Genomic DNA, 26,664 nt, shown 5'->3' with positions numbered 1-26,664 from the left:
TTTTCTCCAAAGAGAAAGGTGCCTGATTACCAGACCTTCTCAGATAGAGGTCCAAGTGGCAGCCTTACCTTGGTAGAGCAGAGCCATGTGCTGGCTCAGGGACCACAGGCCATAGAGTGTGCTGAGCCGCTTAAGTACAGCCTGCAGAGTTGGAGGCACGCTGGAGCTATGTGCATGCGTGTGGAACCGCTGCAGCACAGTGAACTCCATGAAGGCCAGGGCCAGGGGCCGGCAAAAGTACACCTGCAAACAGAACAGAGGCCGGGTGAGGGCTGGAGGTAGCCAATCACTGCAACTGTGTAACCGGGTCTCACATAAGGAGGGGCTACAGGGAACTGTCAACCAAGGCCTACACTCAAAACACTCATCCTAGGTCAGTACTGTGAGGCTAACCAGCATGAGGACACAGTATGGGCCCCATACACAAAAAGGATCTGTGAGTGAAGCTAAGCCCGGTGGAGAAAAGCTACAGCACTTGCACACTTCAAGATAGCCCACTTTCACCTGGCCCCATGCCCAACTTTCAAGAGAATATAGGCCCAACAGCCTATCACCCTGGCACTGTGACACCAGCAAGTGGTTCTTGGGCACAGAGTGTGTCCTATTCTCTGGCTGGGGAAGGCGAAGGAGCACACGTTCCACTGGACAGGGCTAATGCTGCACTATTCTGCAAGTCTCCCTGTTCCTAAACTGTGGGTAAGACTGGCGAGTGGCCACAGGCTCTGCAGGATTCCCTCTTGAGACATAGACGGACTGATCACCTCTCTGGGGAGGCTAGCCACGGAAGACTTCTTGGGTGGCCTTCTCTGGTACCCAAACCGGCTGCTAGCACATCTTTCCCTGCCCCCGGTGTGCTGCCTCACCAGGGCTTTTAAATCCACAGAGGATTTTAAGTCCACACATGTGCTGCCTGACTGTGAGCCCGCCCGCGCACATGCTGCCTCTGAGAGTGGGAGAGACACCAAGCCAGGTGGGTGGAGAGTAGGAAGCACTGCGGCCCATCCCCACCAAGGTCCACGGCAGTGGGGTGGGTAGGAGTGAAGGGTGGGCTGTGGGAAGCGCTGCCCCATTGAGAGCCCTTATTGTGAGTTCATGTTCTTACACCTCACGCCTCACTCCAGCTACCACTGCTCTGGTTTCCAGCAGCCACCACTCGGCACTATAAATACCCTTCATCTCTCTCACAGGCAGCCAGGCTTGTACTGATACTTTACAGTGTAAGGGTGGGGCCTGCAACTGCCAGGACACTGACTTCTCACAGCAGACACCAGAGTGAACAGAGCAGACACAAAGTGTAAAATAGACCTACCTGGCTGTTGTTTCTTGCTTCAAAGTCATTGCCTCTGGACTTTTTCTCTTGACAGTATCTCTGATGACTCCCTTGGAGCAGGTAACAAACAAGCCAGTGGTATGCTTCCAGGGGGGCTTCAGAGGGGACACAGGAAACAGAGCACCTATCACCACACCTGTAGCCCTGGGCAGGCAGTACCACTGGCCATATGTACACTGGTGGTCATGATGAGGACGGTAGAAGATGGGGACAGGGAACCCAGTCACTGAGGGTAGCTGCCCAAGGCCCTCTACCAGGTAGAGTTGATGGGGCAGGTGTGATTGACAGCATTTCCACACTGTCATTGCAGCTTCGAGGCTGCAGATCACAGAGCCACTTAGAGCTGCTCTGACAGTGACAAAGACAACGGCTACTCTTTCAGGAGATGAGAGGACGGATGCTTGTATTCCCATCCTCAGGCTCACTGGCCAGCTAGAGAGAGATGTAGGTTGGCATTTGCTCTGTCAAGGCCTCAGCCTGGCATGGTGCTCCCTACAAGCTCTCATAGGCAGCAGAGAGCCAGCTACAGAGAGGGGAGGGTGGAGGTGGGGGTGGGTTGCTGACACCTAGCCAGCCATGTGGCAGAGAGGCAGATGCGGGGCTCACCCTCCCTAACATACCTGAGCAGACTTCTAACTACTCAGGACATAGGGACCTGGTGAGCAAGGACATACAGCCTTGGATGGGAAATAGGGTCTGACCAGTCTCATGGCAGAGTCCACGTTCTCCACACCCTACTATGCCAGGGAGAAAGGGCCCAGCCACCTGGTCCAAAGGACCTGCAGGTTTCAGGGACCAAGGAGCAAGGAGACCTCTTTTGGGCAGCTGGTCATGGCTCCTGGGAAGGAAATAGAGGTCTGGCCATGACAGGTTTGGGCCCATTTCCTCTAGTGTCACAGAGCCTCTTCACAGGGAGATGATGCCACAGAGTAGCTGGCTGTCATATCCTCATGGCTCAACCGAGAAGCCTCCAGAGAGGTCTAGTGGCCCACACATGGCCACACAGCAACCATGAAGGAGAGCTGCAGTGGGAAGGCAGGTTGCTGTGACTTGAGCCTTAGGTGTTCCAAGGAGCACGTGAGGCAGGGTTGGGGTCTGGAGTGGCATGCCCTTCTCAGGGTCCTTCCAGGTGCAGTGTAGACAGGCAGGTGGTCCCCAAATATCTACTGGTTCCTGACCCCTGGTGTCTGTGACTGGCTATTTTAAAAGGGCATGTGTAGGTGAGAAATAGTTCCTGCTAACAAAGTGAGGGCACCCTGGATTAGGGAAGGCCTCCACTCCTTATACAGAGACAAAGAGAATATCCTGAGACGACAGAGGCAGAGGGCGGAGTATTACAGTCACAAACAGAGAGTGCCTGGAGCCCTGGGATCGGGGAGGGGCAGGGAGCACCCAACTTAATATTGGATATCTTCTTCTTCTGCACTGTGAAGCGGTGGATGTCGGGTACACTGAGAACCCAGACAACCCCAGGACAGGATCCAGGGCTGCCCGATGCTCATCCTTGAACTGTAAATGTCATCCTCAGCATGTCAAAACCTGCATCAACTTCTGGAGGCTACAGCCAAGGCTGGGCGATGCCCACCCATTCTTAGTTCATGTGATTCATGGCTCCTGAGGTTCCTTCCACAGGATCAAGTCATGGGCAGCATGAAGGTGCGTGCCACAGAGACCTTCCCAAGGTTCATGTGTGGCAACAAAACCAAGGAAGCACTGCAAGCCAGAAGAGCACCTGCTCCCATGGATGGTCACCCCAGCCTAAGCGCAACAGCGACAGTCTCCATCCCTCAGTCCCTCCCTCCTGTGGCCAGGTGCATCCTAGGGCAATGACAGGAAAAGCAGGATGGATGGAGGGGAGAGTGCTAGTACCTGCTGTGTCCAGCCAGTCAGCCTTGCTGGAGCCTGTGAACTTCCGGCTCAAGATTCCAGGATAGGCTTCCAGAAAGTCCATTGTCCTGAGAGGGCTTGTGAAGTGAGTTCCGCCTAGGGCACACACTTCTGTAACTTTGGAGAAATACAAGGAGTCCCCATCCACAGAGCCTGGCCTGCTAGCTCATTCATCTCTGGTTAGGCGCCCCCACTAGGCTGGCCTGCACCAAGACGTTCCTGTGCTACCAGATGGATGACCTTTGTATCCACCCTGCAGATGGTAGGGTGGATGTTAGCTTTTTTTTCTTGAGACAGTGTCATTTAATTTAATTTAATTTATTTATCTATTTATTTTGGTTTTTCAAGACAGGGTTTCTCTGTGTGGCCCTGGCTGTCCTGGAACTCAGTATGTACACTAGGCTGGCTTGAAACTCACAGAGATCCTCCTGCCTCTGCCAAGTGTTAGGCTTAAGTGTGTGCACCAACACTGCCTGGCAAGCAATATCTTGCTCCGTAGCCTAGACTTAGCCTCTAACTTGCAATGCTACCACCTTGCCCTCCCAAGCACTTAGATTATGGGACTGTGCTATCATGCCTGGCTGGAGGATACATCCTAACACAAGCTTGGAATGCCCAGAGCCTGAGAGAGTCCTGTGCCATGCTGGGCTCCGCCTCCCACAGAGGCGCCTACCTTGGAGCCGCTGCTCCAGGAGGTTGAGCAGGTAGTTGCTAGTCTGCTGGAGCAGGACATTGTTGTCCCCTTCGTAGGTGCAGTTTGGATCATTGTCATTTCTGAGGTTCCCAAATCGACTCACTGCAAAAGAAGAAAAAAAAAAAATCCACGGTGTCACTCAAGATGTTCTGAGAGGTGTCCCTCCCACAGCCCCACCCAGCCAGGGCACAGGAAGTGCTCACTCGCCTCCCTGTCCACATCTGCTAGCTGTGCTTCTGCACCACCCTTAGGGAAGAGAAAGCCTCCAGGGAGGCTATGGGATGGCACGTGGACACTCAGTTGGAGGTAGTGAGGACTGTCCTCTTCCTGCCTGTTGGTATTACCAACAGAATCACCTGGCAGAGCTTCCCCTGAGTGTGGGGACCACTCCAGAGATGGGACATGGGGCTACTCATCTTTTATAGCTAAACCACACCTTAAGAAGACAATTACTGGGGTTGAGGATTTAGCTCAGTGGTAGAGAGCTTGCCTAGCAAGCGCAAAGCCCTGGGTGCAAAGCCCTGGGTTTCGTCCTCAGCTCTGAGGGGGAAAAAGAAAAGAAAAGAAAAAGACAATTGCTAACTCTGAGATTGCTCTCTCCTGCTACGTGAACAGCCAGGGATTGGGTGCGCTTTGTCAGATGTGCTTTGCTCAGGGCCTGCCTGAGGTGAGCCTGGATTCAGCCTCTTGGCCTTCCTCTTTTAATGGAAAACATTCCCTTTGAGGGAGATGGAGCAAGAGGAGAGAGCCAGCCTCTCCATGCTATAGCTAACCCACTAGATAAAGGGCTGGGGTAGACTTCATGGGGACCCGGACAGATGACATTTAACCTTGGTTTGGTTGTTTGCACTGCTGTTGACTTTGGTCTCTGCATCCTTACTCAGTAGGTCATGAGCTGTGAGTCAGTCATGTCTGCATCTACGGTACTTCGAGATGTCATTTCCTAATTCTATTTAGAGCTAAACCATTTATGTGTTTCTGTGAGTTACAGTGACAAATAAAAGCCCTACCAAGAACCCTGCAGAAAGGACAAAAACACACAAATAACTCATATATGGCCATTGCAAGGTAGTGCTGGTAAGAGCCAGAGTATGGGGGAGTGCAGGCCAGGCCAGAACACGCTGAGCAGCTGGGACAGGCTACTGGGAGCAATCAAATCCAGACCATCACGGGAACATTGAACAGCTCCACAGGAGCCTGATTCATCTCTCTGGCTACTGAGGGCTTGGCAGGTCTGCACTGTCGGCAGCAGCGACAGCCGTCCCTGAGCAGCCAGTTATTAGTCATTTATGACGTGAACAGCAGAAGGCCTGCAGGTGAGTGGCAGAGAGCGGAGGTCAGAGTAACCATTCTAACTTAATAGCAGAGAAGTGTTATCTGGCCACTTCTCTACTATAGTATAATACTATACACTCTAGTGCTATACGGTTACCATATAGCACAGTATGCTATAGTGCTATAGGCCAAGTCCTCTAACCATTTATATGCATTGACTTGAAAGAATCAACATGCTCTGTGTAAAGCTGTGGGCACAGTGAGGGTAACCTGCCCAGTTACCATGGAGACCACACCAGCTGGTTGTTTCCGGTCATGTAGTAGCTGTGTGCATGACATGATGCTTGGTATCAGTAAAGCTCTTGCCCAGGTCTCAGAGCTACACTAAAACTAGTGCTAGTTTCCTTCCATGTCATCTGCCAAATGTCACAATGAAATAACTGGTTAACTCTGCTCAGCTGCCTGCTGGAACCGCACACACTTCAGACTTCCTCCTTACCCCAAATGTTGACCAGGAAGTACAAGGCTTCAGAAAGTGTTGGGACCTGGCTAGGACAGGGGTTGGGGAATTTTCCCTGTGATGGGCCAAAGGGTAAATATTTCAGGTCTGTGTATTGAGAACTTAGTACTGTCCACTACAGTGTGGAAACGGAGAAAGTGTGTACCTGAGTGAGTATGGCTGGAAAGAAAGCGTGTGCCTGAGTCGGTATGGCTGTGTCCCAATAAAACCTTATCAGAAAAACAGGCGGCACTTTGTGGGACCATGGCCCAGCAGCCTATGGGAGGACTGAGGCTGAGAAACTGCCTCAAACTAACCCAAACTTACTGGCCAGATAGCCGTGACCCCCGCATGCCTCACGGCACTCCTGGATTCCCCGTTGGGCAGTCCACGAGGCTAGGGGCTTGCCAGCTGATGCCAATACATGGAGCTCCCGTCCAAGCTCAGCCTGAGGGAGAGAACCCGGTAAGAAGAGGTGAAGACAGGCTGACAGTACAAGTCAGGCTGTAGCTTCAGCACTAGTGTCAAAGAACAGAAACCTAGCTATAATGACGAGGGGTTAGGAAGCACAGAGAAGAGAGTTAAGACGGATATGATCCAGGGCACAGGCCCACCAGATGAAAAGAAGTGCGTCTTGGCTCTGTGTGGAAAATACATGTCAAGGGCAGCATACCCACTGCAGGCACAGACTCCTGGAGAATGCCTCCTACTAGACTTCGCTCCTACCTAGTGGATGCGGAGTAAACGTGACCTTCTGCAGAGAGGGTCACAAATCAGGGGCAGAGGCTGCCACCACACTGGAGCCAGTGCAGCCCTCTGGGGAGAGGGGGATCTAGGACCATGGTCACGCAGATGCTTGGTGATGCTGGCAGCATGGGCATTCCTTGGCCTTCCTTCCTGAAGCTCACATTTGTTCCACATACATCCTCGTTTCTAGCTCATTGAGTGCAATGCCTGCTCCACAAAATGATCCATTTAGCCAACAGTATCTGTCTCAACTAAGGACAGTGTCAGCTGCCACTGTGGCTGGCTGGGTTTCACCAGGGGGTTTCAGAAAGAGGAGACCCAGAAGAACGATGTCAACAGACCCACTAGGGAGAGCATGTTTGGCCCCTTTGTCTCAGCAGCACCGCTCAGTAGCCAGTTCCTCTCAAGGGAACCATGCCAGCATGTGTGATAATGTTCCACCTCTCACTCCGGATCTGCGCTGCGCACCCCAATGCAGCTCACTTGACAGAGTATGTAGCCCCAATCTTCAGCTTCTAGAGCCACGTCTTTTGATTCACATCTGATTTCCACTCAGGGGACAGCACAAGGAGGGACCAAACACCAACCTGTAGGCCACTTACAGAGAAGCCAGCCACGGACCTCACTGTGCACAGCAGCTGGCCCAGTGGAGGTGCATGCTCACTTCTGGCACAAAAGCTGGGCTGTCAACTCAGAGAGAGTGGATTCAGACCTCTGCGCAGTTGCTTTTGAAAAGACAAGAGCTGAGATAGCCTCCGAGGGTGGCAATGCAGAGTGTGAAAACCATTGTGCTCTCAGAGAAGCTGCCAGCACATCCCCAAGATATGGGGTGATGGACACAGCCCAAACTGCAAGTCACTGGGTAGGCCAAACCCCAAGATGGTGGGGCAGAGTAAGTAATTCGTGCAGGCTCTGTTCCCACAGCCAGCTGCTTTTGTTTGGCCCCACTGTTGAAACAGGGCCGCTCAACCCCGGCAACAGTAAAGCAGATGCCTCACCTGCCTGGTACTTTGTTCTCTCTTGAGCAGAACACGATGGAGCCCTATCATATCCAAGAAGAGTGTCTTAGAGAAGTGGTCCAAGGCATAGGCAGCTGCCAGGTATGGAAGTAGGCGCCATTGCTGAGGGAAACAAGACACACAACAGGTACTCAGAGTTAGCCAGCCTACCACTGACCATGGGAACCTGGAGGCAGCTTCCTGAGGAATGAAGGAAACCCATTGCTGGTGCTCGGTCAGCCCAAGACAGGCACCATGTTTTTAAAAAATGCTTATTTATTTTACATGTGCGAATGTTTTGCTGTGTGTACTACATATATGCATCTCATGGTACCCAAGGAGGTCAGAAGAAGGTGTCAGAGTCTCCAGAAGCTGGAGTTACAGGTGGCTGTGAGCCACCAGACAGGTGCTGAGAATCAAACCAAATCCTCTGGAAGAGCAGCAGGGGCCTTAGACCACCAAGCCATCTCTTCAGCCCTGGCACCATACTTCTTGAACCCACATGAGATGATCAATCTCCCTGAGGTTGTGGGGACTCCTACACCAGGACCTGACACACATGGCAAACACTCACTTCCAGATGGACAAATGGATGAAGAGGAGAAGGGATTGGAGGAGACAGGCGGGGCCTGAAAGGGACCCAGTGAGCTGTCACCATGTCTGTTCCATGTGTGCAGAGGGCCAGCCATCACGCCAGCTGTCTCCATGTGCCAACTCTGTAAGCCCGTTGCGGCCCCAGGAAGTGGCAGCACCAGTGAGGACCTAGGTGGACTCCCCTTGGCACCCAGAGTACTCAATATGTTGTTGCATGGTGAGACACTACGTTTCAATATTCATTTCCTAAACAGGAAAAGCTCATTGCCAACATAAGACGAAAGTAAAAAGAACGGGCAGACGCTGTCTCATTTACTCTGACTCTCACTCAAACACTCAGGCACAAGGCCTAAGTCAGACATGGCAACCAGGCAACCTACCTGACCCTTGTCCTCAAAAAGTGGGGCCATAACTGCCCCCTCCGGCTGCAAAGGGCACCTGAACAGAACACGAAGAAGGGCTCTGAATGAGGAGCATAGGAGGTGGCTGTGATGCACCCCTTTCCACCGAAGGCCTTCTGTGCTTTGCCACGTAGCTGCCTCTGAAGATGTGAGGCTGGGTGCCCCTTCTACTGCTTTAAATGTCATAGTGTTTAAAAGGGCTGTGCTCACCTGCAGTTTCCAGAAATGGCTTCCTCAGGGCCATTTCTTAGAGAGATGGGACACATGAGTTGACGAATGTAGCCTGCCAAATCAGGGTGACTGCATGTGCACGCACATTCAGCTGCCTTGCACCTGCCACCAGAGGGTCTCCCTCCTCCACTCTGCCTTTTTAATTAAAAGCCACCCCAGGGCCCTGGTGCCTGGCAGGAGTGCTCCTGTCCTTGAGAACTCTCACCAACTCCCAGGGGCCAAGAAGAGCAGAAAGCAGGAAATGATTCGGACGGTCAGTACCTGCAGTGGATATTCAAGGACAGGAATTTCTTCCTTATCCGTGGGTCCAAACTGACAGCGTGTGGCTGAGAATCGGACAGCTATGGACACGGCCAGCTTCAGGTTGACCACGGATATGGCAATGATGGAGACGCGTCCTGAGGACAGGCTGCCTAAAGACGCTCCGAGACGCTGCCGGACATCCTGGGGAAGAGGAGCAGGTGTCCTATCAGTCAGATGTTGTGCAGCCTCAGAGAGCATCCCAAAGAAGATGTACGGCCAGACGTGCTATGAGGAGAGGAGAGGGAGCCCAGCTGCCCAAGAAAAGGAGCTCTGAGTAGAGAAGCAGTGTGACTGAACTGTGCGGGCACCTCCTCTTTGGTGACCTGTGACCTGTCCACCTGAGGGCACTGTGCCCTGCCTTTTCCTAGATGGGCATGAGAATGTAGGGTGGTCAAGCATGGTGCTCTGTATCCGCCAGGCACTCTGCTGGTGCAATGGCTCCTTGGACCCCAGCTGCCAAGCTTCTGTGGACTCAGGGTTCCAGCCTTCACTGCCAACTCCACATCCATCCTGCCCTTCACTATGTATGGAAGAAGCTGGGCTCAGGCCCCTCAGTGGTGCTCTGGGACAGCCTGGTGTCCTTGCTCCCTGTTCCTATTTCCTGCTCCGGAGTTAGTTTGGGTTCTTTTTCCAAAACTGTGGTGTGTGCATGGCAGCCTTCCAAATAGGGAACATCTGTCACACTCTCATGTAGAGGACAGTTTTGTTGGTGTTAAAAATGTTCAAATTCGCTGGGCATGGCAGCGCACGCCTTTAATCCCAGCACGCAGGAGGCAGAGGCAGGTGGATCGCTGTGACTTTGAGGCCAGCCTGGTCTACAAAGCGAGTCCAGGACAGCCAAGGCTACACAGAGAAATCCTGTCTTGGAAAAAAAAAGTTCAAATTCAGTGGCATGCCTGAGGAGTGGAGGTAAGCATTCACCTATGTCTTCTCTTTAATGATACTATTTTCCCTATGTGTCAGCAGACAGCTTTTCCTCTTTGGAACAGCACAGATACTTTTCATCATTCTTTCTTTCTCTAGCTGGGGACATTTGACTGCCGCTTCTCTGAATCCCTGCTGCCATAGGCAGGGCACCCACCTCTTCAGGACCTTAACTGAATTCTTCCTTTTCAAGTCTTTCACATTATGCTAAATTCTAATAGGCTGTTTTCATATTACTCTGTTTCTTATGTGGCTTCTTGGGTCACGGAGCTGATTTCTCTCAAGCAACTTTGCTGCATTCATCCTTGCTCCACCCCCCCCCCCACCACCCCCAGCGCAGGGTGAGGGTTGTCTGGGCAATGTCCTTCTGGGAAGTCTCCCCCTGGAGCCCTGCTCTCAGGGTCAGCCAGCTGCCTGTGTGCTCACCACTGGCCAGGGCTGTGGGCTGCCCCATGGTCTATCTCCATCTACAGCCTTACCACACTCTCAGTTATCAGCACATCCGGGTACCCCATCTGTGCACAGCTTTCCCTGTGACCCGGCTGTGAATGACAATGGCCCCCAGAGGCTCACATATTTGAATACTGTCAGTGGGACTGTTTGGGAAGGACAGCCTTGCTAGCGGAGGTGACTGGGGGAGGGGCTGGCTTGGGGTTTTCAAAACTCTTGCACCATTCCCAGTGTGTCTCTCCCTGACTTGTGAATCAAGATGTGAGCTCTCAGCTGCCATTGCTGCCATGCCTTTGCCACCATGGACTCTGACCTTCTGAAACCACATATCCCAAATTAAACACTTAAAAACTCCTTTTTATAAGTTGCCTTGGTCATGGTGTCTTTTGCAGGTGGGGGGGGGGCGGTTGAGACGGTAACCTTGCCTGTCCTGGACTCATTTTGTAGACCAGGCTGGCCTTGAACTCACAGGGATCTATCTGCCTGCCTCTGCCTCCCAAGTGCTGGGATGAAAGGTGTGTGCCACCACACCTGGCTCAGTCATGGTGTCTTATCACAGCAATAGTAACCAAGACAGTTTTCCACTATACACTCTGGGAGAGCAGCCCCCTACTCAAGCAGACCTAGATATCCAGGCACAACCAGAAAACACTGCCAGATCCAGGCCACCTCCGCCCACCAACACTGTGGCTAAGTCCCTTCTCTCTGAGGGCACCAAACCCAACAAAGAGAGCTGTGTGGTAATGCTGGGCCAGCTGCTCCTGGGGTGAGCTCCAACACTGCAGGGACAGGCACGTGGGAAGTTCGGCTTACAAACACCCACAGCTCACTGGTACCTTTAAGGAGGTGTTGTAAGTGCCCTCAGAGGTGACAGTCCCAGTCCTGTCCAGGAGGTTCTCGCGAGGAATTCGAACTTTGTGGAACATGGCGAATCTGTACAGGAGAAAAGGTAGGCTTCGATCATGCGAGTCCTCCAACAGCCTGTCACATGGTTCCTGAGCTTTCCTCCTTTCCCCAAGAGCAGCTGAAGGTAACATCACCCCCAAAGACAAGGCATGTGTGATGGGGCCATGTGTGGATCATCACGGCCCAGCCCTTTACTTCCCGGTATGGAGATGCTCTCATGTCACCAGCAAAGAGAAACTCCACACCCACCACCCTATCCTCAGCAAAGGTCACACACCACTGACAGGAGGATGGCGACTGGTTCTAAAGACTGACATCTCTGGTCTTCAGACTTCAACCTCAATCCAGAATCCCCAGGACAGAGAGATAAAACCAGCAGATGGAGCTTAGCTCGGTGGCACACGCCTGTAATCCCAGCACTCTGGGAAGCAGAGGCAGGTGGATCTCTGTGAGTGCAAGGCCACCCTGGTCTAAAACGTGTGTCCTGGACAGCCAAGGCTACAGAGGGAAACCTTGTCTTAAAAAACCAAACCAGCTGGACAGTGGTGGTGCACGCCTTTAATCCCAGCACTGGGGAGGCAGAGGCCGGCGGATCACTGTGAGTTCGAGGCCAACCTGGTCTACAAAGTGACTCCAGGGCAGCCAAGGCTACACAGAGAAACCCTGTCTCAGAAAAAAACCAAACCAAACCAAACCAAACCAACCAACCAACCAACCAACCAAACCCAGCAGATGGTGGTTTTAAAATGCTAAGTGAAAACAAATGGTCCTGTAGTCTAGGCTCCCTGCTTAGGAATAGTGATCTGCTTCTAACAGGTGCCGCTACAAATACTGGGCACTGACGATCCAAGACGGGTTTGTAATGGTTTAAGGAAGAAGCTTGTTCAAGATTACGAACCTCTGTCAACTGCAAAATAAAACCATTGAAAACCTCACGGGTTCCTATCACAGCGTTCTGATGGCCAAGATGCTATGCAAACACAGAGGACCTTATCAGTTGCCAGCAACCATCTGTGCTGATTGTAGGACCGCCTGCTGCGGCTCGCCTGCATCTGACCCCCTTCAGTCTCTGGTTGGAGGCAGCCCCACTCCACCTGAGTAGCCAGCTGCATTAAGCAGCAGGCACGAGCAAAAGCATTTCGAAAAAGGACACGCCCTACTTGAGACCACCATGCTGTGACACTGGCCCCTGCTGACCTGTGGCTCCCTGCCTTTTCCCTGAGAACCCTCAGTCTCCTTCAGAGTGAAGCAGGCTGCCACTTCCTCTAGGAAGTCCACATGATTTCCCACCCATCCTGCAAGGATCACAAGGCAGACCTTTGTAGTTGTCCCTGTTCCTCAGTGAGGCATTTTCCTGTCAGTGGATTCTTGGGGCTGTCATGTTTTTCTTACAAGTCCCAGCACCTGGCCTGTACCAGGCACTTAGTAACAAGGAACAGAGGTGGTAGGTAGGATGGAATCCTGCAAGGTGACAGAGCCATCCCCTCAAAAAAACCATTTCCTGGGAAGACACAGCTGTCCTTCCTGTACCACAAGACAGGGTTAAAAAGAGCCCTGGGGCTGCAGACACTAATACAGCACACCCAGCTAAAAGAGCACACTGTGTCTGGTGACCACTTGGCCTGTGTCCAGCCTGCAGGCTGCACACAATGGCCCATTTTTAAGAAAACCCAGCTTCACTGCCAAGCTCGAGGTGCTCCAACTATTTACTTGAAAGCCAAGGAATGCTTTTCAAGTGCAATGTTGTCAGTGGAACGCACACTTTTTAAGGAGTGGAAAATCTTCACCCTTTTTTGCCACAGAGGTAGAATGAGTCTGAAAACACTTGTGCTTGTGAAATTCCCACTCTAGTTTAAGATAGCAAATCTCAGCTGGGCGTGGTGGCACACGCCTTTAATCCCAGCACTCAGGAGGCAGAGGCAGGTGGATTGCTGTGAGTTTGAGGCCAGCCTGGTCTACAAAGCGAGTCCAGGACAGCCAAGGCTACAGAGAGAAACACTATCTTGAAAAACAAAACAAAAAGCAAATTTCACAAATCATCTTTGGGTCACTTTTATATCTGCAGAAATGGTCTCAGATGGGTTCAACTGGTGGGCGACTGACACACCACGATTACGGTTTCCAGAGGGCAGGGGATGTGTGTACAGCAGGGTGTGACAGCATGACACAGGGAGTGTGTAGCACAAGGCATGTTCACACATGTGTGGATATGAGTGTGACATGGGAAATGGGGAGGTTCAAGGAGGCGTGTGTGTATGGGGGTATACGGATGGGGGTTGAGGAGGCTTTAAGGGTGTGGCGTGTGTGTGTGTGTGTGTGTGTGTATGGGAGTGTGAGTGAATTACAGGACAGTGACATGGGATATCTGTATGACATGAGGCATGTGGAGTGAGGAGGGATAGAGTAGGGGCTAGGGAAAATGCTGTAGGCATGTGTAGATGACACAGGGCAGCGACCTGGGGCATGTAGTGTGAGCGTGACAGGCATATTGGAAGGGTGCCAGGGATGACACAGGGCAGTGATATGGAACATACATGTAACACGGGGCATGCGGTCTGAGTGTAGCAGACCTGTTAGAAGGGGGTAGAAGGGGTGTGTGTTACAATAACTTCTACCCCAGTCTCCTGCTGCAAATTCCAGCAACTTCCTCTCTGGAGGCCCCCTCCAGCACCACCAGCCCAGGCACACCTGGAGCAAATCCTCAGTCTGGAGCTTCCACCCCTCCCCCCCAGCTCTTGAGGAGCTTCCCTCATCAAGAAGTACTCCCCAGGCCCAAAGGCCCAGCCTTATCACAAAAGTACTATGGTCACCTTGAAGGTTTGACTCAAAGTGTCCCCTAGAAAGAACCTTGTCATTAGAATGTCTGATTGAAAGTGATCCATGCATCTGACTCTGGATCGGACTCTGCTCTGGATCCCTAGCCAGTCATGACAGGTCCCCAGGATGCTGTGCATCTCTTAAAATTGAGGCAGAGCAGCCACTCAGCTCTGGAGCTCTGGCGTCCTCTGCTGGTGACTTGTGGTCAGCGCAGGCAGGTAGCTTAACAATTTAGTCTTTTCCAAGGACCCAAGGATCCAGTGGCCAAGCATGTCAGGGAGGTTCCAACAGGCCATCTTCCTGGCCACTGCTTTGCTGGAGCAGCTGCTCAGGCTGCCCCACTGCGCATCCATGGTGAATCTCAGCAGAGCCTTTGCCACACCTACGTGCTGGAGCTCCTGTAATTTGTGACTTGGTGCCTGTGATGTGTGTCCCAGAAAGAGACTACCCATTCTGTAAAGACAGGAGCTGCTGTGATGGGCCAAATACAAGCTCTCTGTGGTGTTCCAAAGTTACTCTGATGGATCTAATCTGTAGCCCCGGAAGAGCAGCAGACAGAGGCCCTGAGGTCATAGGCCACAAGTTACAATGTGCCACCAGCACAAGCCAAGGGTACCTGACAGGTACCCTCAACAGAGGGAGTTCTGGGATTTCTGGTCACTCTCCTTAAGTTTAGACAGTTAGGTACTGGTACTTCCAGCCCCCTCTACACTGTCTGTGGCCAACCTATAGATTCGGGAGGCCTGAGCCCTCCCCTGGCCCTGCCCTAGCCTTCTGCTGATGGGCAGACAGACGAGTATCCAGTCCAGCCTTGGGAAGCCCCTGGCCCAGGTCAGGATTCTCTCTCTGGAGGTGGCTAGTCTCAGTAACCAGCCACAGCAGTTGTTCCTGGTGACTCTAAGAGCCCAACTACACACAGAAGAAGGGCCTACACAGTTGGGCGCCCCCAAGCCTGAGGTCTCCCCAGGAAATAGGGAGCACCCCTAGTCTGACCTCAGAGCTGGGAGGGTCAGGTGGACATCTGGGAATTAAGACGATACAGGCCATAGTTGGTGCTCAAAGTGCAGTGTATCCAAGGCAGGCCCTGGATGAGTGTGGCACTGGCAGCCTGCTGCAGCCTGTGGCTTTGGAACAATCCCGGGGAGGTAGGATTGCAGGGGCCCCGGGGAGGTAGCATTTGCAGTGACACTCACCCATTATCCAGGCCATTCTGTCCCAGCTTCCTCCCCATGTCGCCAACCATCACCCCTGGCATGGGAAGCAGGGTCTTCGGGTCCCGAATCTGCACAAAGCCCCGAGGGATAATGGCTAGTTAGTCTTTCAGCAGACTAGAAGGCATACCCAGACAAGCTGAGCACTGACAGGGGTGACTCTGAAAAGCTCTGGATCATTCTGGGTCCTAGTGGAATGATATGTCCAGGTCAAGAGATAGAGCCTCTGCAGCTGTGTGGAGCACAGATCTCAACACAAGATCACCTGGATTCCTGGGTGCACCACAAATCCATGGTAAGAGTCCTTACAAAAGAGAGGCAGTGTAGAGGGAGGGACGCAGAAGATGGCATGATACGGCTGCTAGGGAAGGAAGCCAGGAGCGGGGACAGGTAGTAGCGAGCTTCCTGAACTGTGAAAAAGCACAGATTCCTGACTCCAGCTTTAGAGACCAGTGGTTCTCTGGGTCTTAGTCCTAGCTATGGTGTGTCACTACACCAGCTTGGGGCAGGCTGGGGGCCCACACTGTTTCAGGGGTGTTGAGAGATCCTGTTTATACCTCAGACAGAGGGCCTGCAGTATCATGACAAAATGGCTGTGCACATATGTGCTGTGGGAAGGACGGCCAGGGCAAGCTAGGGCAAGCTCATCTGACCCCACCCCACCACACCCACACCCCGAGTGTCCACTAAACAGTTCCTACAGGAATGCAGGCAATGGCTGGCTATAGACTCCCGACCTAGGGACGCTATGGAAAAAACAGGTTTCATTCCACCTGAAGTGGGATTGCCAGCCTTAAAGCAGAGGCCTCACTGTCTCTCTTCCCCTCAAGGGGGTGGGGACAATGTTCAGAGATACTGCTGTTCTCAGTCACAGGCCCTGCTGACACACAGTAGTGAGGACCAGAGCTGCCACTTACCCACCCAGAAAACACAGGACTCTTCAGTTCGGAAGGCCAGAAGCATGGAGGTGGGGGCATTTGGAGGCTGAGAGTGCAGCCCAGGGCACAGTATGGGCTTAGTGTGTGGGAGGGAGACCTTGGGCCAAACCCCAGGAGCAAGAGAAGAAAACAGGGAGAGAGGGAGGGTTGAATCTAGGCATTTGGGATTTAGCTATCTGTCTAAGTCACTAGCTTTTCTTCTGTGGATCTGATTTTATTGAACTTCAATACATACGATAGTAAGGCGAAAGCTCAACATGCTAATTTTCTATAATCTTTCAGTAAAGCTCAGCAAAGATTTAGACACAGATACTTTTGAAATAAATGCCATAAAAGCAAGATAGTTGGGAAGACAGTGGAGATGACCAGGAAGTGTCAAGGTTTGGATCCTGGTCCCCAGAGGTAAATGGCATCAGTCCATGGTTCTGTGGGAAGGAGGGACATGGTGGGAGGAAACCAGGCCATGGAAAGTGTGCCCTTTAAGAGACTATTGAGCTGGGCAGTGGTGGCACGCGCCTTTAATCCCAGCACTTGGGAGGCAGAGGAAGAGGTAGGTGGATCTCTGTGAGTTCGAGGCCAGCCTGATCTACAAAGAGAGTCCAGGACAGCCAAGGCTACACAGAGAAACCCTGTCTCGGAAAAGAGAAAGAGAGAGAAAGAGGGAGGGAGGGGGAGAGAGAGAGAGAGAGACAGACAGACAGACAGACAGACAGACAGACACACACACACACACACACACACACACACACACACACACACACACACACACTATTGAGACTCTGGCTAATCCTTGTTTCTTCTCACTTTGTCCCCAGACACAGCTTACTCAGCCACATACCTCAGCCTGGATATCTGGGCTGTCACAGGCTGGCAGCAGCATCAGTGCCACGGACTGTGGGTGGACACTTCAGAAACTGTGCTAGAATAAACCTTTCCTCCTTTGAGGTTATTTTGTTAGTGATTTTTGTCACAGCAGCAGAAAGCTAACACAGGAGGGGCAACCAACAAGGCAGGAACAGTTGGCATTTTTCAAATAATCAAACAAAAAACCCACCGGTGGGGCCTAGAGGGATGGCTCAGTAATTCTTGCAGAGAACAAAGGTTTGGTTCCCAGCACCCATGTCAGGCAGCTCACAACCAGCTGTGCATCCAATTCTAGGGCATCTGATGCCCTCTGGCCTCCGTAGGGACTGCATGTATGTGGCATACAGGTGTATATTCAAGCACTCTGTACACGCACACATAAAATAAAAATAAGTCTTTAAAAAAATATGACTAGTGGAAGTTTCCAGTTCATCTGGAAAGTGTTCTAAAGTGAAAAGCAAAACTAGTTAAGGCTATGTTTCACTCATAAATATTAACTGTGCAACTTCACCTGTCTATTCCCACAATGTGTACAACGGCCAAGCCTGCAGGGCAGCACAGGCTGTGCTGTCTATATAAGCACTCAGCTGGCGGGGGATGGTGAGGTGTCACCAAGGTGCCCTGAGTACAGGCACTCAGCTGGAGGGGGATGGTGAGGTGTCACCGAGGTGCCCTGAATACAGGCACTCAGCTGGAGGGGGATGGTGAAGTGTCACCGAGGTGCCCTGAGTACAGGCGCTCAGCTGGAGGGGGATGGTGAGGTGTCACTGAGGTGTCCTGAGTACAGGGGCTCAGCTGGAGGGGGATGGTGAGGTGTCACCAAGGTGCCCTGAGTACAGGGGCTCAGCTGGAGGGGGATGGTGAGGTGTCACTGAGGTGCCCCAGTACAGGTGCTCAACTGGAGGGGGATGGTGAGGTGTCACCGAGGTGCCCCAGTACAGGTGCTCAGCTGGAGGGGAATGGTGAGGTATCACTGAGGTGCCCTGAGTACAGGGGCTCAGCTGGAGGGGGATGGCGAGATGTCACTGCAGTTTTCTTGCAGCTATTATTGATTTTTGAGACAGAATCTACTCCATAGGCCAGATTTGCCTCAAACTCACAATCCTGCCTCAGCCTGCTGAGTGCTGGGATTACAGATGTGTGCCATAACCACAGGCCTGCTGCGTGCTTTTAGTATCACTCCCAGAGACTCTGGCAGCACTGAAAGCGAGGCCACGGCAAGGAAGCCACGTGTCAGCATGCATATCTTCCACAGCAGTACAAGTCTGCCTGGTAACACCGCACACGTGGCTACAGGTAACTGTCTACCCGTGCCGGCCCCACCCAGGTCTTACCTGCACCACGAAGGAATGTAGCCCATGGCACTGGCCATCTGGCGTGTACAACTGAGCAAACACCACTGCATGAGTTGCTGTCTTCCCCATGTTGCCCACCCAAAATTTTGCAGCCTTGAAATCCGGGGAATGTAAGATGAATTCCTGTGAAGGGGAGATTGGTAGCCTTGTAATAGCAGCTGAGATCAGAGAATGCCTTTCTCTCCACAACAGGCTGACCCCAAGGCTCCAAGCCTCTGAGGCAATGGTAAAAAATGGATGGAATATTTTATTTCCTTTGCGGGGCAACCTGACTTTATTTTTGTTCCAGGGTCACCTTACCAAGGAAATGGAAACTGAGGCTCAGTCTCACATGTATAGAACTGGTGGCAGGCACTCACCCACAGAGGCCGCCACTGGTCTCACTCTGGCAGTAAAGGTCTGGTCTACTTCTTGCCACGCCCCCTTCTGACAGCTAATGAACAGTGCCTGCTTTCCTTCGGTTGCTTTGAATGTGTGGGTGCCCCTCGCAGGAGAGCATCAGAAAGGAACCCTGGGGATGAACATGTGAGGCACAAAGTAGTACATGAACTATGGCCACACGCCAGTGACAGGGATGTCTGAGAACAGGGCGGTCTGGTTCTGCTGAGTCAGCAGTTACCCCCACAGGCTAACGTATGACTCCAAGGCACTGCTCTCTGCTACCAGCCCGCACAGGCTTCCTACCAAGTCCCTTAGAAGCCATAGGCACCAGTGGGAGCAAACAGGGCCAGGGAATCAGAAAGACCTAGATGAAAGTCTTCATCAAGAAACTATGGGGGCCTATGTGATGGCAGGTATGACTGCCTGCATGGTGGTCCCTCTGTCACTTGTCCTGCCTTGGTAGGGCCTGGTATGAGGCTCTCCATTTCTACCATACAGGAGCCCATGTCTGCCTGCACGCTGCCATGCTTCCTGCCACGATGATAAAGGACTAAAGCCTCTGAAACTGTAAGCCAGCCCCAATGAAATGTTTTCCTTTAATAAGAGCTGCTGTGGTCATGGTGTCTCTTCACAGCAATAAAACCCTGAGACAGAAATTGGCACCAGGGACTCGGGTGTAGGAATCAGGCCTGACTGGGCTGCCTGCCTGTCTTGCTGTTTCATGTCCTGTTTCTAGCAGCTTCCACGTCTGTGTTTATCTTGGTTAACTAGTCGTGTTTACTGCTTTGAGAACACACCCCTCCCTTTCTCAAGACTTTTCCTCCTGTGTGCAATCACCTCTTGAGGGATTTCACCTGGGAGGAGGATTCCTGTTTTGCTGCCTATAAGAAGGCTTTTTGGAACTCTGGGAAAGGATAATAAACCGCTGTCGTTGCGGCTGCTGCTGCGGCTGCTGCTCTCTTAGCAGGAAGGACCCACTGTGTTTGTGTGTGTGTGTGTGTGTGTGTGTGTGTGTGCGCGCGTGCGCGCGCGCGCACGCGCGCGCACTTGAGTTAAATCCGCAGTCCCTCGCCCTCGACTCGGTACCGTGGTGGCGCAACTTGGGTATTGCTGTCATAGGCCTGAGCAATCTTTTGCTTGGAGGTATATGGAACACTTTAGGACTTTGGATTACAAAACCAGTTTAACACTTAAAGGGAAGCTTAGTGGGCCATCCTAGTGGGAACACGGAGGACAGTGGTGCTGAGGGGGTGACCTGAACTGTGGGAGTCCAGCTCAAGAGTTTCAGAGGAGAAGAATTTTAGTGTGTGGCCTAAAGGCTGTTCTTGTGATATTTTGGCTAAAAATGTGTCTCTTCACAGGAATAAAACCCAAACTAAGACAAGACCCATGTCCCTCTCCTCATACTGTGTACTAAGAGCTTATAGAGGACCAGGCATGTGGCGTGTGGCCTGTCTCCACAGTACCTCCCTGCAGAGGGCAGGATCCACACAGAGCACTGCTTAGCAGTGGTCAGCAACACAGCTGTCTCAAGGATGCCAGAAATGTGGCAAGGAGCAGAGGATCTAGGCATCAGTGGGCAGAGCAGACTGCTCAGCCACCAAAAGGCCTGTGAGCATAAAGGCAAGGCAGGCCCCAGGGTTGGGGCCAGGGAGAATTTCCCTCCTTTGGGAACATCATGAAATATGAGTATCTGACCCTCTATGGCTCCTTATAGCCATTCGCTCAGCATGGAAGGTAAAGGTTTCATGCCTCAGCACAAGGTGTGCTCTCAGTGGCCTTTGACAGTGGCCTCTGATGAGAGTGTGTAAGGGGACAAACATGCTTGATTAATTATTGTTCATTTACAACATGTCATGCGCTCTGCCCAGGGCCCAGAGGTATCCAGAACCTACCTGGGTAGCTGGATCATAGTGAGCTGTCGTCCGCATGGCCTTTGTGTTACTCCCATGACTCAGTTCGGTGAGAGCGAAACAGCCAAAAATCTAAAATCAAAGCGCAAAATGACTACAGGTGAGAGGTGCGTTCCTGTGTGCATTCCTACAGGGACCTTGCCACGGTGAGCCCTGGAGGTCTACAGCCAGGAGCCCAGGCACGCCGCGAAACCTTCCCTGTCTCTGTAACCAGAATATGACATGGCTGAGTCCTCCTGTTGTGCCGGATACTACTCTCACCTGCTGGCAGCAGCCTATGTTGAGGATAGTCTGCAAAAACCTTTAAAGTCAGAGGGGGCCACGGGGCATTCAGTCAGAAAGGAAAGCTAAGTCCACAGCCAGTCCAGATAGGCAAGGAAACACACCAGCCTGAGAGGACTTCGATGAGCAGGGCCTGGCTCCCCACGCCCCTCCTGTGGCCTGCCCTGTCCATGGCTAAGTGTGATGATAGCACTAGCTTCACAGCTCGCCATGGCTGACTTACCTCCATGGTAAAGATCTTCTCAAGGTATTTGAGATGCCGCTCAGAACCGGAACTGAAAACTGTGGATCCAAAAATCTGAAATGTAGCACAGATCAGGGGTAGAGGTGGGTGCTGCCGCTCCTGGGTCAGGGTAGGCAGGTCTCACACCTATCTCATGCATGCCTCACCCTACCTCTTCCCACTGGACTGTTGTAAATTTTGAATATATTTTATCCAAGAATGATGCACAGGTACAAATCTGCACTAAAAGCTGAAGCTGAACATCTGGTCTTGTTGCTGAATCTTTTTTTGTTTTGTTTTTCGAGACAGGGTTTCTCTGTGTAGCCTTGGCTGTCCTAGGCTCACTTTGTAGACCAGGCTGGCCTCGAACTCACAGAGATCAGCCTGCCTCTGCCTCCTGAGTGCTGGGATTAAAGGCATGCACCACCACACCCGGCTTTTGTTGCTGAATCTTAAATGCCACATATTTTAGGAGCCATGTGGCTGTGGATCGTGTCTGATGTGTGTGGTCCTGTGTGGACATGAGCTCCCTGCTCTCTGCCACATACTCACCATCATGTGGAGGATATATTTGTTGGCGAGGGACCAGTCATACATGCCCAGGCAGCTAATAAACACTAGAATCTTGAGGGGGTTCTGTAACATGTCCTCAACATTGAAGAACCCATACTCAAAGATCCGCTTGCAGCGAAGGAAGGTCAGTTCTCTATGCTTCTCAAGAGGCAGATCATCCCCATAGGAGCGGGCAAAGAGAGGGTCATTCTCCAGAGCTGAGAAGATGGTTTTCTGTAAACAGAGAGCACAGGGTGACAACTTGAAGGCCAAAGGTGGGTTTCACCTGCTCCTACACATTTAGTTTCTCTCAGGGCCATGGCTGCCTAAGACCTAGTCTGACCCAGAAACTCCCAGATGAAAACATCTGTCCCAGTGGAGAGAGAAGGACATAGGAATTTCAGAATCTATTTTTTTTCTTTGTTTCTTTTTCTTTATTTTCTTTCTTTCTTTCTTTTCTTTTCTTTTTTTTTTTTTTTTTTTTTTTTTTTTTTTGGTCTTTTGAGTTGAGACATGGTCTCTCTGTGTAGCCTTGGCTGTCCTGGACTAACTTTGTAGACCAGGCTGGCCTTGAACTCACAGAGATCCGCCTGCCTCTGCCTTCCAAGTGCTGGGATTAAAGGCGTGCGCCACCACGCCCGGCTTTGGTGAATTTCAGAATCTTGTCCATTCCTTCCTCTGGCATCCTAGGACCCATCTTGGGGTACAAGGAGACAGACCCATACTGTCCCAAGACCACACCCATCCTACAGAACCATCAAGGCCTGGAAGACCACTGCATTTCAGAACTTCAGAGCCACTTCCGTGAGGGAATAAAGCCAGGATCAGGCTCCCTGTGGACCTCACCTTGAAGTGCAACATGTCCGGGCCATCCCAGAAGAGCAGCAACTCCTCGGAGCTGAAGGAGGCTCTTGCTCGGTAGGCACTCAGGGGGCCCTCAGGGACGTCTGGCCATAAAGCGCCATCTCTTCCTTCTGCTGTGGATGCCATTGTACTGTCACCTGCACAGAGAACCAAACCCGCTGCGTGATACCATTGTGAACACCCACACCACATCAGAACAAAAGCAGAGCCTGGAGCTCCAAAGCTTCAGCATGGAAGCACCAGTGTCCGAAATAGAGGGTGAGACAGCACGTCTGCTGCACCTGGTCTGCATTCCTGAAAAGGCAGTGAGAGCCCACGGCTGAGCTGAGCCATCTGAGGATGGAGTGGGAAGGAGAGCCAAGGTAAACAAGCTGTGATAAGCCTGGTAGCTGTGGGCAGTCCGGCCTGGGGCTTGCTCTGTCGTTAACAACTGCCTGCCTGAGAACACTGGGTTTAGGGTGAGCAGGAAGTTCAGGTTCCTCCTGGATCACTAGGCCCAGAGCCAAGGAACTGTGTGTACCCTCCACCCAACCCCCACCCCCCGGGCATCTGGCTATTCACAACACATAATGTCCCTGCTCACCTGCTGAACACAGGCCACTGGAAGCAGAAGCTGCAACTCCAGGTTCCTGTACTGGTCTGTACTTTTAACACTCAGGCATCCTGTTCACAGGGCAGGTAAGCCCTTTTTACTAAAGGACTGTTCTGGAATTCTCTGGATAACCTGAGTCCTCTTCCAGAGATCTGATTCACCATGGCATATAGGCAAAGAGCCAACAGGAATCTGAAAGCCAAATCCAGGCAAGGAGACCCAAGGACCTATGTAATACATTGAGGTGACTGTTCAAATAGTCTAGGGCTGAGCTCTGTGTTGCAGTCATGGCGCTGGTTTTTTTTTTGGGGGGGGGGGGTAGTTTTGTTTTGGATTTATTCATTTTTATGTGCATTGGTGTTTTGCCTGCACATATGTCTATGTGAGGGTACCAGATCTTCTGGAACCAGAGTTACAAAAAGTAGTTGTGAGCCGCCATGTGGGTGCTAGGAATTGAACCCAGATCTCTGGAAGAGCAGCCAGTGCTCTTAACCACCAAACCATCTCTCCAGCCCTGGTGATGTTTTCCTATGTGACAGGGAAAGCAGGGACATGGCATGGCTGAGCACCTGCTCTCTGCAGACCAAGTCCTTCCAGACCCTCCCCAACTCTGAGCCAAGCAGGTTGTCCCCTCAGAAACATCAGCCACTAAACACAAAGCCATAGGGAGGAAACGCAGTCGAAGAGGAGAGCCAGGGCCTAAAGCCGAAGCAAGGGAAGGACAACAGACAAAAACTCCAGGAACAAAAACTATGTCGTTGTTAAGACTGACAGGACTGGGGAACTTCCACCATCTGCTCCCAGAGGAGAGAAAGCCCCGATGCAGACAAGGAGACAGAGGGGGCATCAGGACCCGTCACAAACCAGAGGCACTGTAGGAATACACAAGCGGAGTTAGCTCAGGGGTCACCACAACACAAGGAACTGTATTCAAGAGTCACAGCATTAGGGAGGGCGAGAGTCGCAGCTGTGAAAAGAGAGGTTAATTTAAATAATAGCACTGGGAACACTTTCAAGGTCAAAATAAGCTACCTGATGTAATCAGCCTTCTGGCAAAACCAGCCAGTAACTAATGCTGCAGGAGAGGTCAACAACTGACAAAGTCATCATCGGAGATGAGCAATGGGGACTGTGACCACCTAACTGGACGGGCAGTGCATGAACAGCCACAGATCAAACCTTACTATTAATTTGACTGGATGTGGAAACTTGAAAAAACAAAACAAAACAAACAACAACAAAAACAACAAAAAACCACTTAACCTCTGGGTGTGCTTGAAGTTGTTTCCAGTGAGTTTAAACTGGGGGAAGACCAAGCTAAACATGAGAATATCATCTCATGGGTGGAGTTACAGCCTAAATTAAAAAAGAAGAAGAAGAAGAGCTGGCCGCAAGATGGCTGGGGGATAAAGGTGTTTGCTGTCAAGCCTGGAGACCTGAGCTCGATTCCAGGGGCCCCACATGGTGGAAGGAAAAAGCCAACTCTCTCAATTTGTTCTATGACCCCCTACATGCATGCTATGGCATGCATGAGCCATAAATGACTAGAAAAGATTTTTTTTTTTTTTTTAATTTAAGGGGGAGAGATGAGTCAGTGATTAAGATCACTGGCTGCTTTTTAGAAAAGACCTACATTTGGTTCCCAGCACCCACAAAGCAGCTCACAACTCCAGTTTCAGAGGATGGGACACCCTCCCCTGGCCTTGGTAGGTACTATACCCACATAGTCATACACGTATATGCAGATGAACACAACAAAATAAGCATATACGATATATACATGTGCATATATATGCATATATATTCATATCTCCCATACCAGACATGGGCTGGACACCTGTAATCAACGTACTTCTGAGACAGAGGCAGGAGGATCAGGTGGTAAAGGCCAGCCTGGTCACCTAGTGAGCCCAAGGCCAGTCTCAGCTATGTGAAACCCTGATTAAAAAAAAAGTAACCCTTGTACATATTGTCACTCTCTTCTCGATTAGCATGCCACAATAATTCAATGTGAAGAAACAGAGTTTTCAAGAACTGTGGATAGGGCCCCGTGGAAGGACAAGGTTCTCACACACACAAAAACTACCTCCCCGTGACACAGGTCTGCACTACAGAGGAGACCTATCAAACTGTTAGATGGAGAAGCCAATCCCTGTAATCTTAGATTCTCAAAATCTTCTTGGATAAAGCATGTGATGGCTTAACTACATCTACAATCAATGAAAGCACAAGCCCCTGGTCAGCCCTGGGATCAGTTCTCTTGTTCAGATTATCTGAAGCAGAAAACCCTCTTCTGCTGGCACCCTCCACCTCCCCTCATCCCGATAAAAGGATGTGGAAGGAAACTTTGCTTCCAGCCTGCTTGCTCTTGCTTTCACCAGCAAGCCCATCTGCCCTGCTGCTGAGGCATTCATCCCAGGACTAGAACCAGCTTGTTCAGGATTCCACCGCAGACAGAAGACCAGGCGCTCCCCGGGAATCCTCCAGGGCTACAGCCCCACACCGGGACTGCTGAGACACCCACTGGCATGGACAGAGCGACTGCTGCATTCTTGGCTTGTCCAGGGTGAGACAGCCATTGCTATACTATGCAGACCACATTCTATAAGTCAGCCTAATAAATGATACACATACATACATACATACACACACACACACACACACACACACACACACACACACGAGCATATATTCATTCCGTCAGTTCTTTTCCGCTAGAGAACCCTCACACAGGCCATCATAGGCAACAAGGAAAAGTGGATTTCTTCTTAATTAAAAATGTCTGTGGCAAACGAGCAAAGTGCTTTGGTCTAGATCCCAGATCCTCACCAGCTCCCAAAGGTCCTAGGCCACCAACGCAACCACACCACGGTACACCTGTTACAAACATAGCCCACTGAGCCAAGTTGTCTTGGCTCCAATCTCAAAAATACAGTTTACTAGCCCAGCGAACTTACCAAGTTTCTTTGCCACTCTGGTCGCCAGAAACGACAGTGACTGTGCACAGAGGGCAATGAAGGTTCCTGGGACTCAAATCGGGCCCTTCCGGTGCTTCCTGGGGGTAAATGGCAGCTTCATTATCATTGTTCCAACACAACTTTTCCTCTACTCTTTTCCTCTATTTAAAATACAAAATTATGAAGCGGTAGTTTTGGCTGAAGTCCTCTATGTACAGCCCCAAGAGACCAGCTCCAACCAACAGAGAGTCACTAACATTACACGTCCCAATGTCAGACTGAAACTTGCAGGGAACCTCGGAGATTGGTACCATCTGGCCTTATGGCCTTATGGTAAGGTTTACCTCTCTGCTTCAGTCTTACTACAAAGTAGCAGATGGCTCAACCTTTACCAGTCTGTCCTTGCCTTTGTTCCTCTTCCTTGACTTAAAAAAAAAAAAAAATCACTGTTATGCTGGGCATAACCGCCCTGACTT

The 26,664-nt window shown here is 51.4% G+C and overlaps 1 protein-coding gene across 1 annotated transcript in view; it reads right to left on the bottom strand.

The window, feature by feature from the left end:
• Acox3 (acyl-CoA oxidase 3, pristanoyl) overlaps positions 1–26,242 on the bottom strand; it is a 30,767-nt gene extending 4,525 nt beyond the window's left edge. Inside the window, exons 1-15 of the mRNA XM_051164786.1 lie at positions 26,189–26,242; positions 22,622–22,776; positions 21,776–22,009; positions 21,224–21,298; positions 20,701–20,790; positions 18,404–18,547; positions 15,250–15,338; positions 11,170–11,266; positions 8,918–9,100; positions 7,431–7,553; positions 6,013–6,133; positions 3,891–4,013; positions 3,200–3,313; positions 1,310–1,425; positions 69–243 (exon numbers count right to left, since the gene is read on the bottom strand). Of these exons, the coding sequence (XP_051020743.1) occupies positions 69–243; positions 1,310–1,425; positions 3,200–3,313; positions 3,891–4,013; positions 6,013–6,133; positions 7,431–7,553; positions 8,918–9,100; positions 11,170–11,266; positions 15,250–15,338; positions 18,404–18,547; positions 20,701–20,790; positions 21,224–21,298; positions 21,776–22,009; positions 22,622–22,765 (1,828 nt within the window). The 5' untranslated portion in view covers positions 22,766–22,776; positions 26,189–26,242. The remainder of the gene's footprint in view (positions 1–68; positions 244–1,309; positions 1,426–3,199; positions 3,314–3,890; positions 4,014–6,012; positions 6,134–7,430; positions 7,554–8,917; positions 9,101–11,169; positions 11,267–15,249; positions 15,339–18,403; positions 18,548–20,700; positions 20,791–21,223; positions 21,299–21,775; positions 22,010–22,621; positions 22,777–26,188) is intronic.
• Positions 26,243–26,664: the final 422 nt, after the last annotated feature.

The sequence above is a fragment of the Acomys russatus genome, chromosome 22 (genome assembly GCF_903995435.1).
Source record: "Acomys russatus chromosome 22, mAcoRus1.1, whole genome shotgun sequence".
Taxonomy (NCBI): domain Eukaryota; kingdom Metazoa; phylum Chordata; class Mammalia; order Rodentia; family Muridae; genus Acomys; species Acomys russatus.
This window is presented reverse-complemented; position numbering and strand designations above follow the sequence as displayed.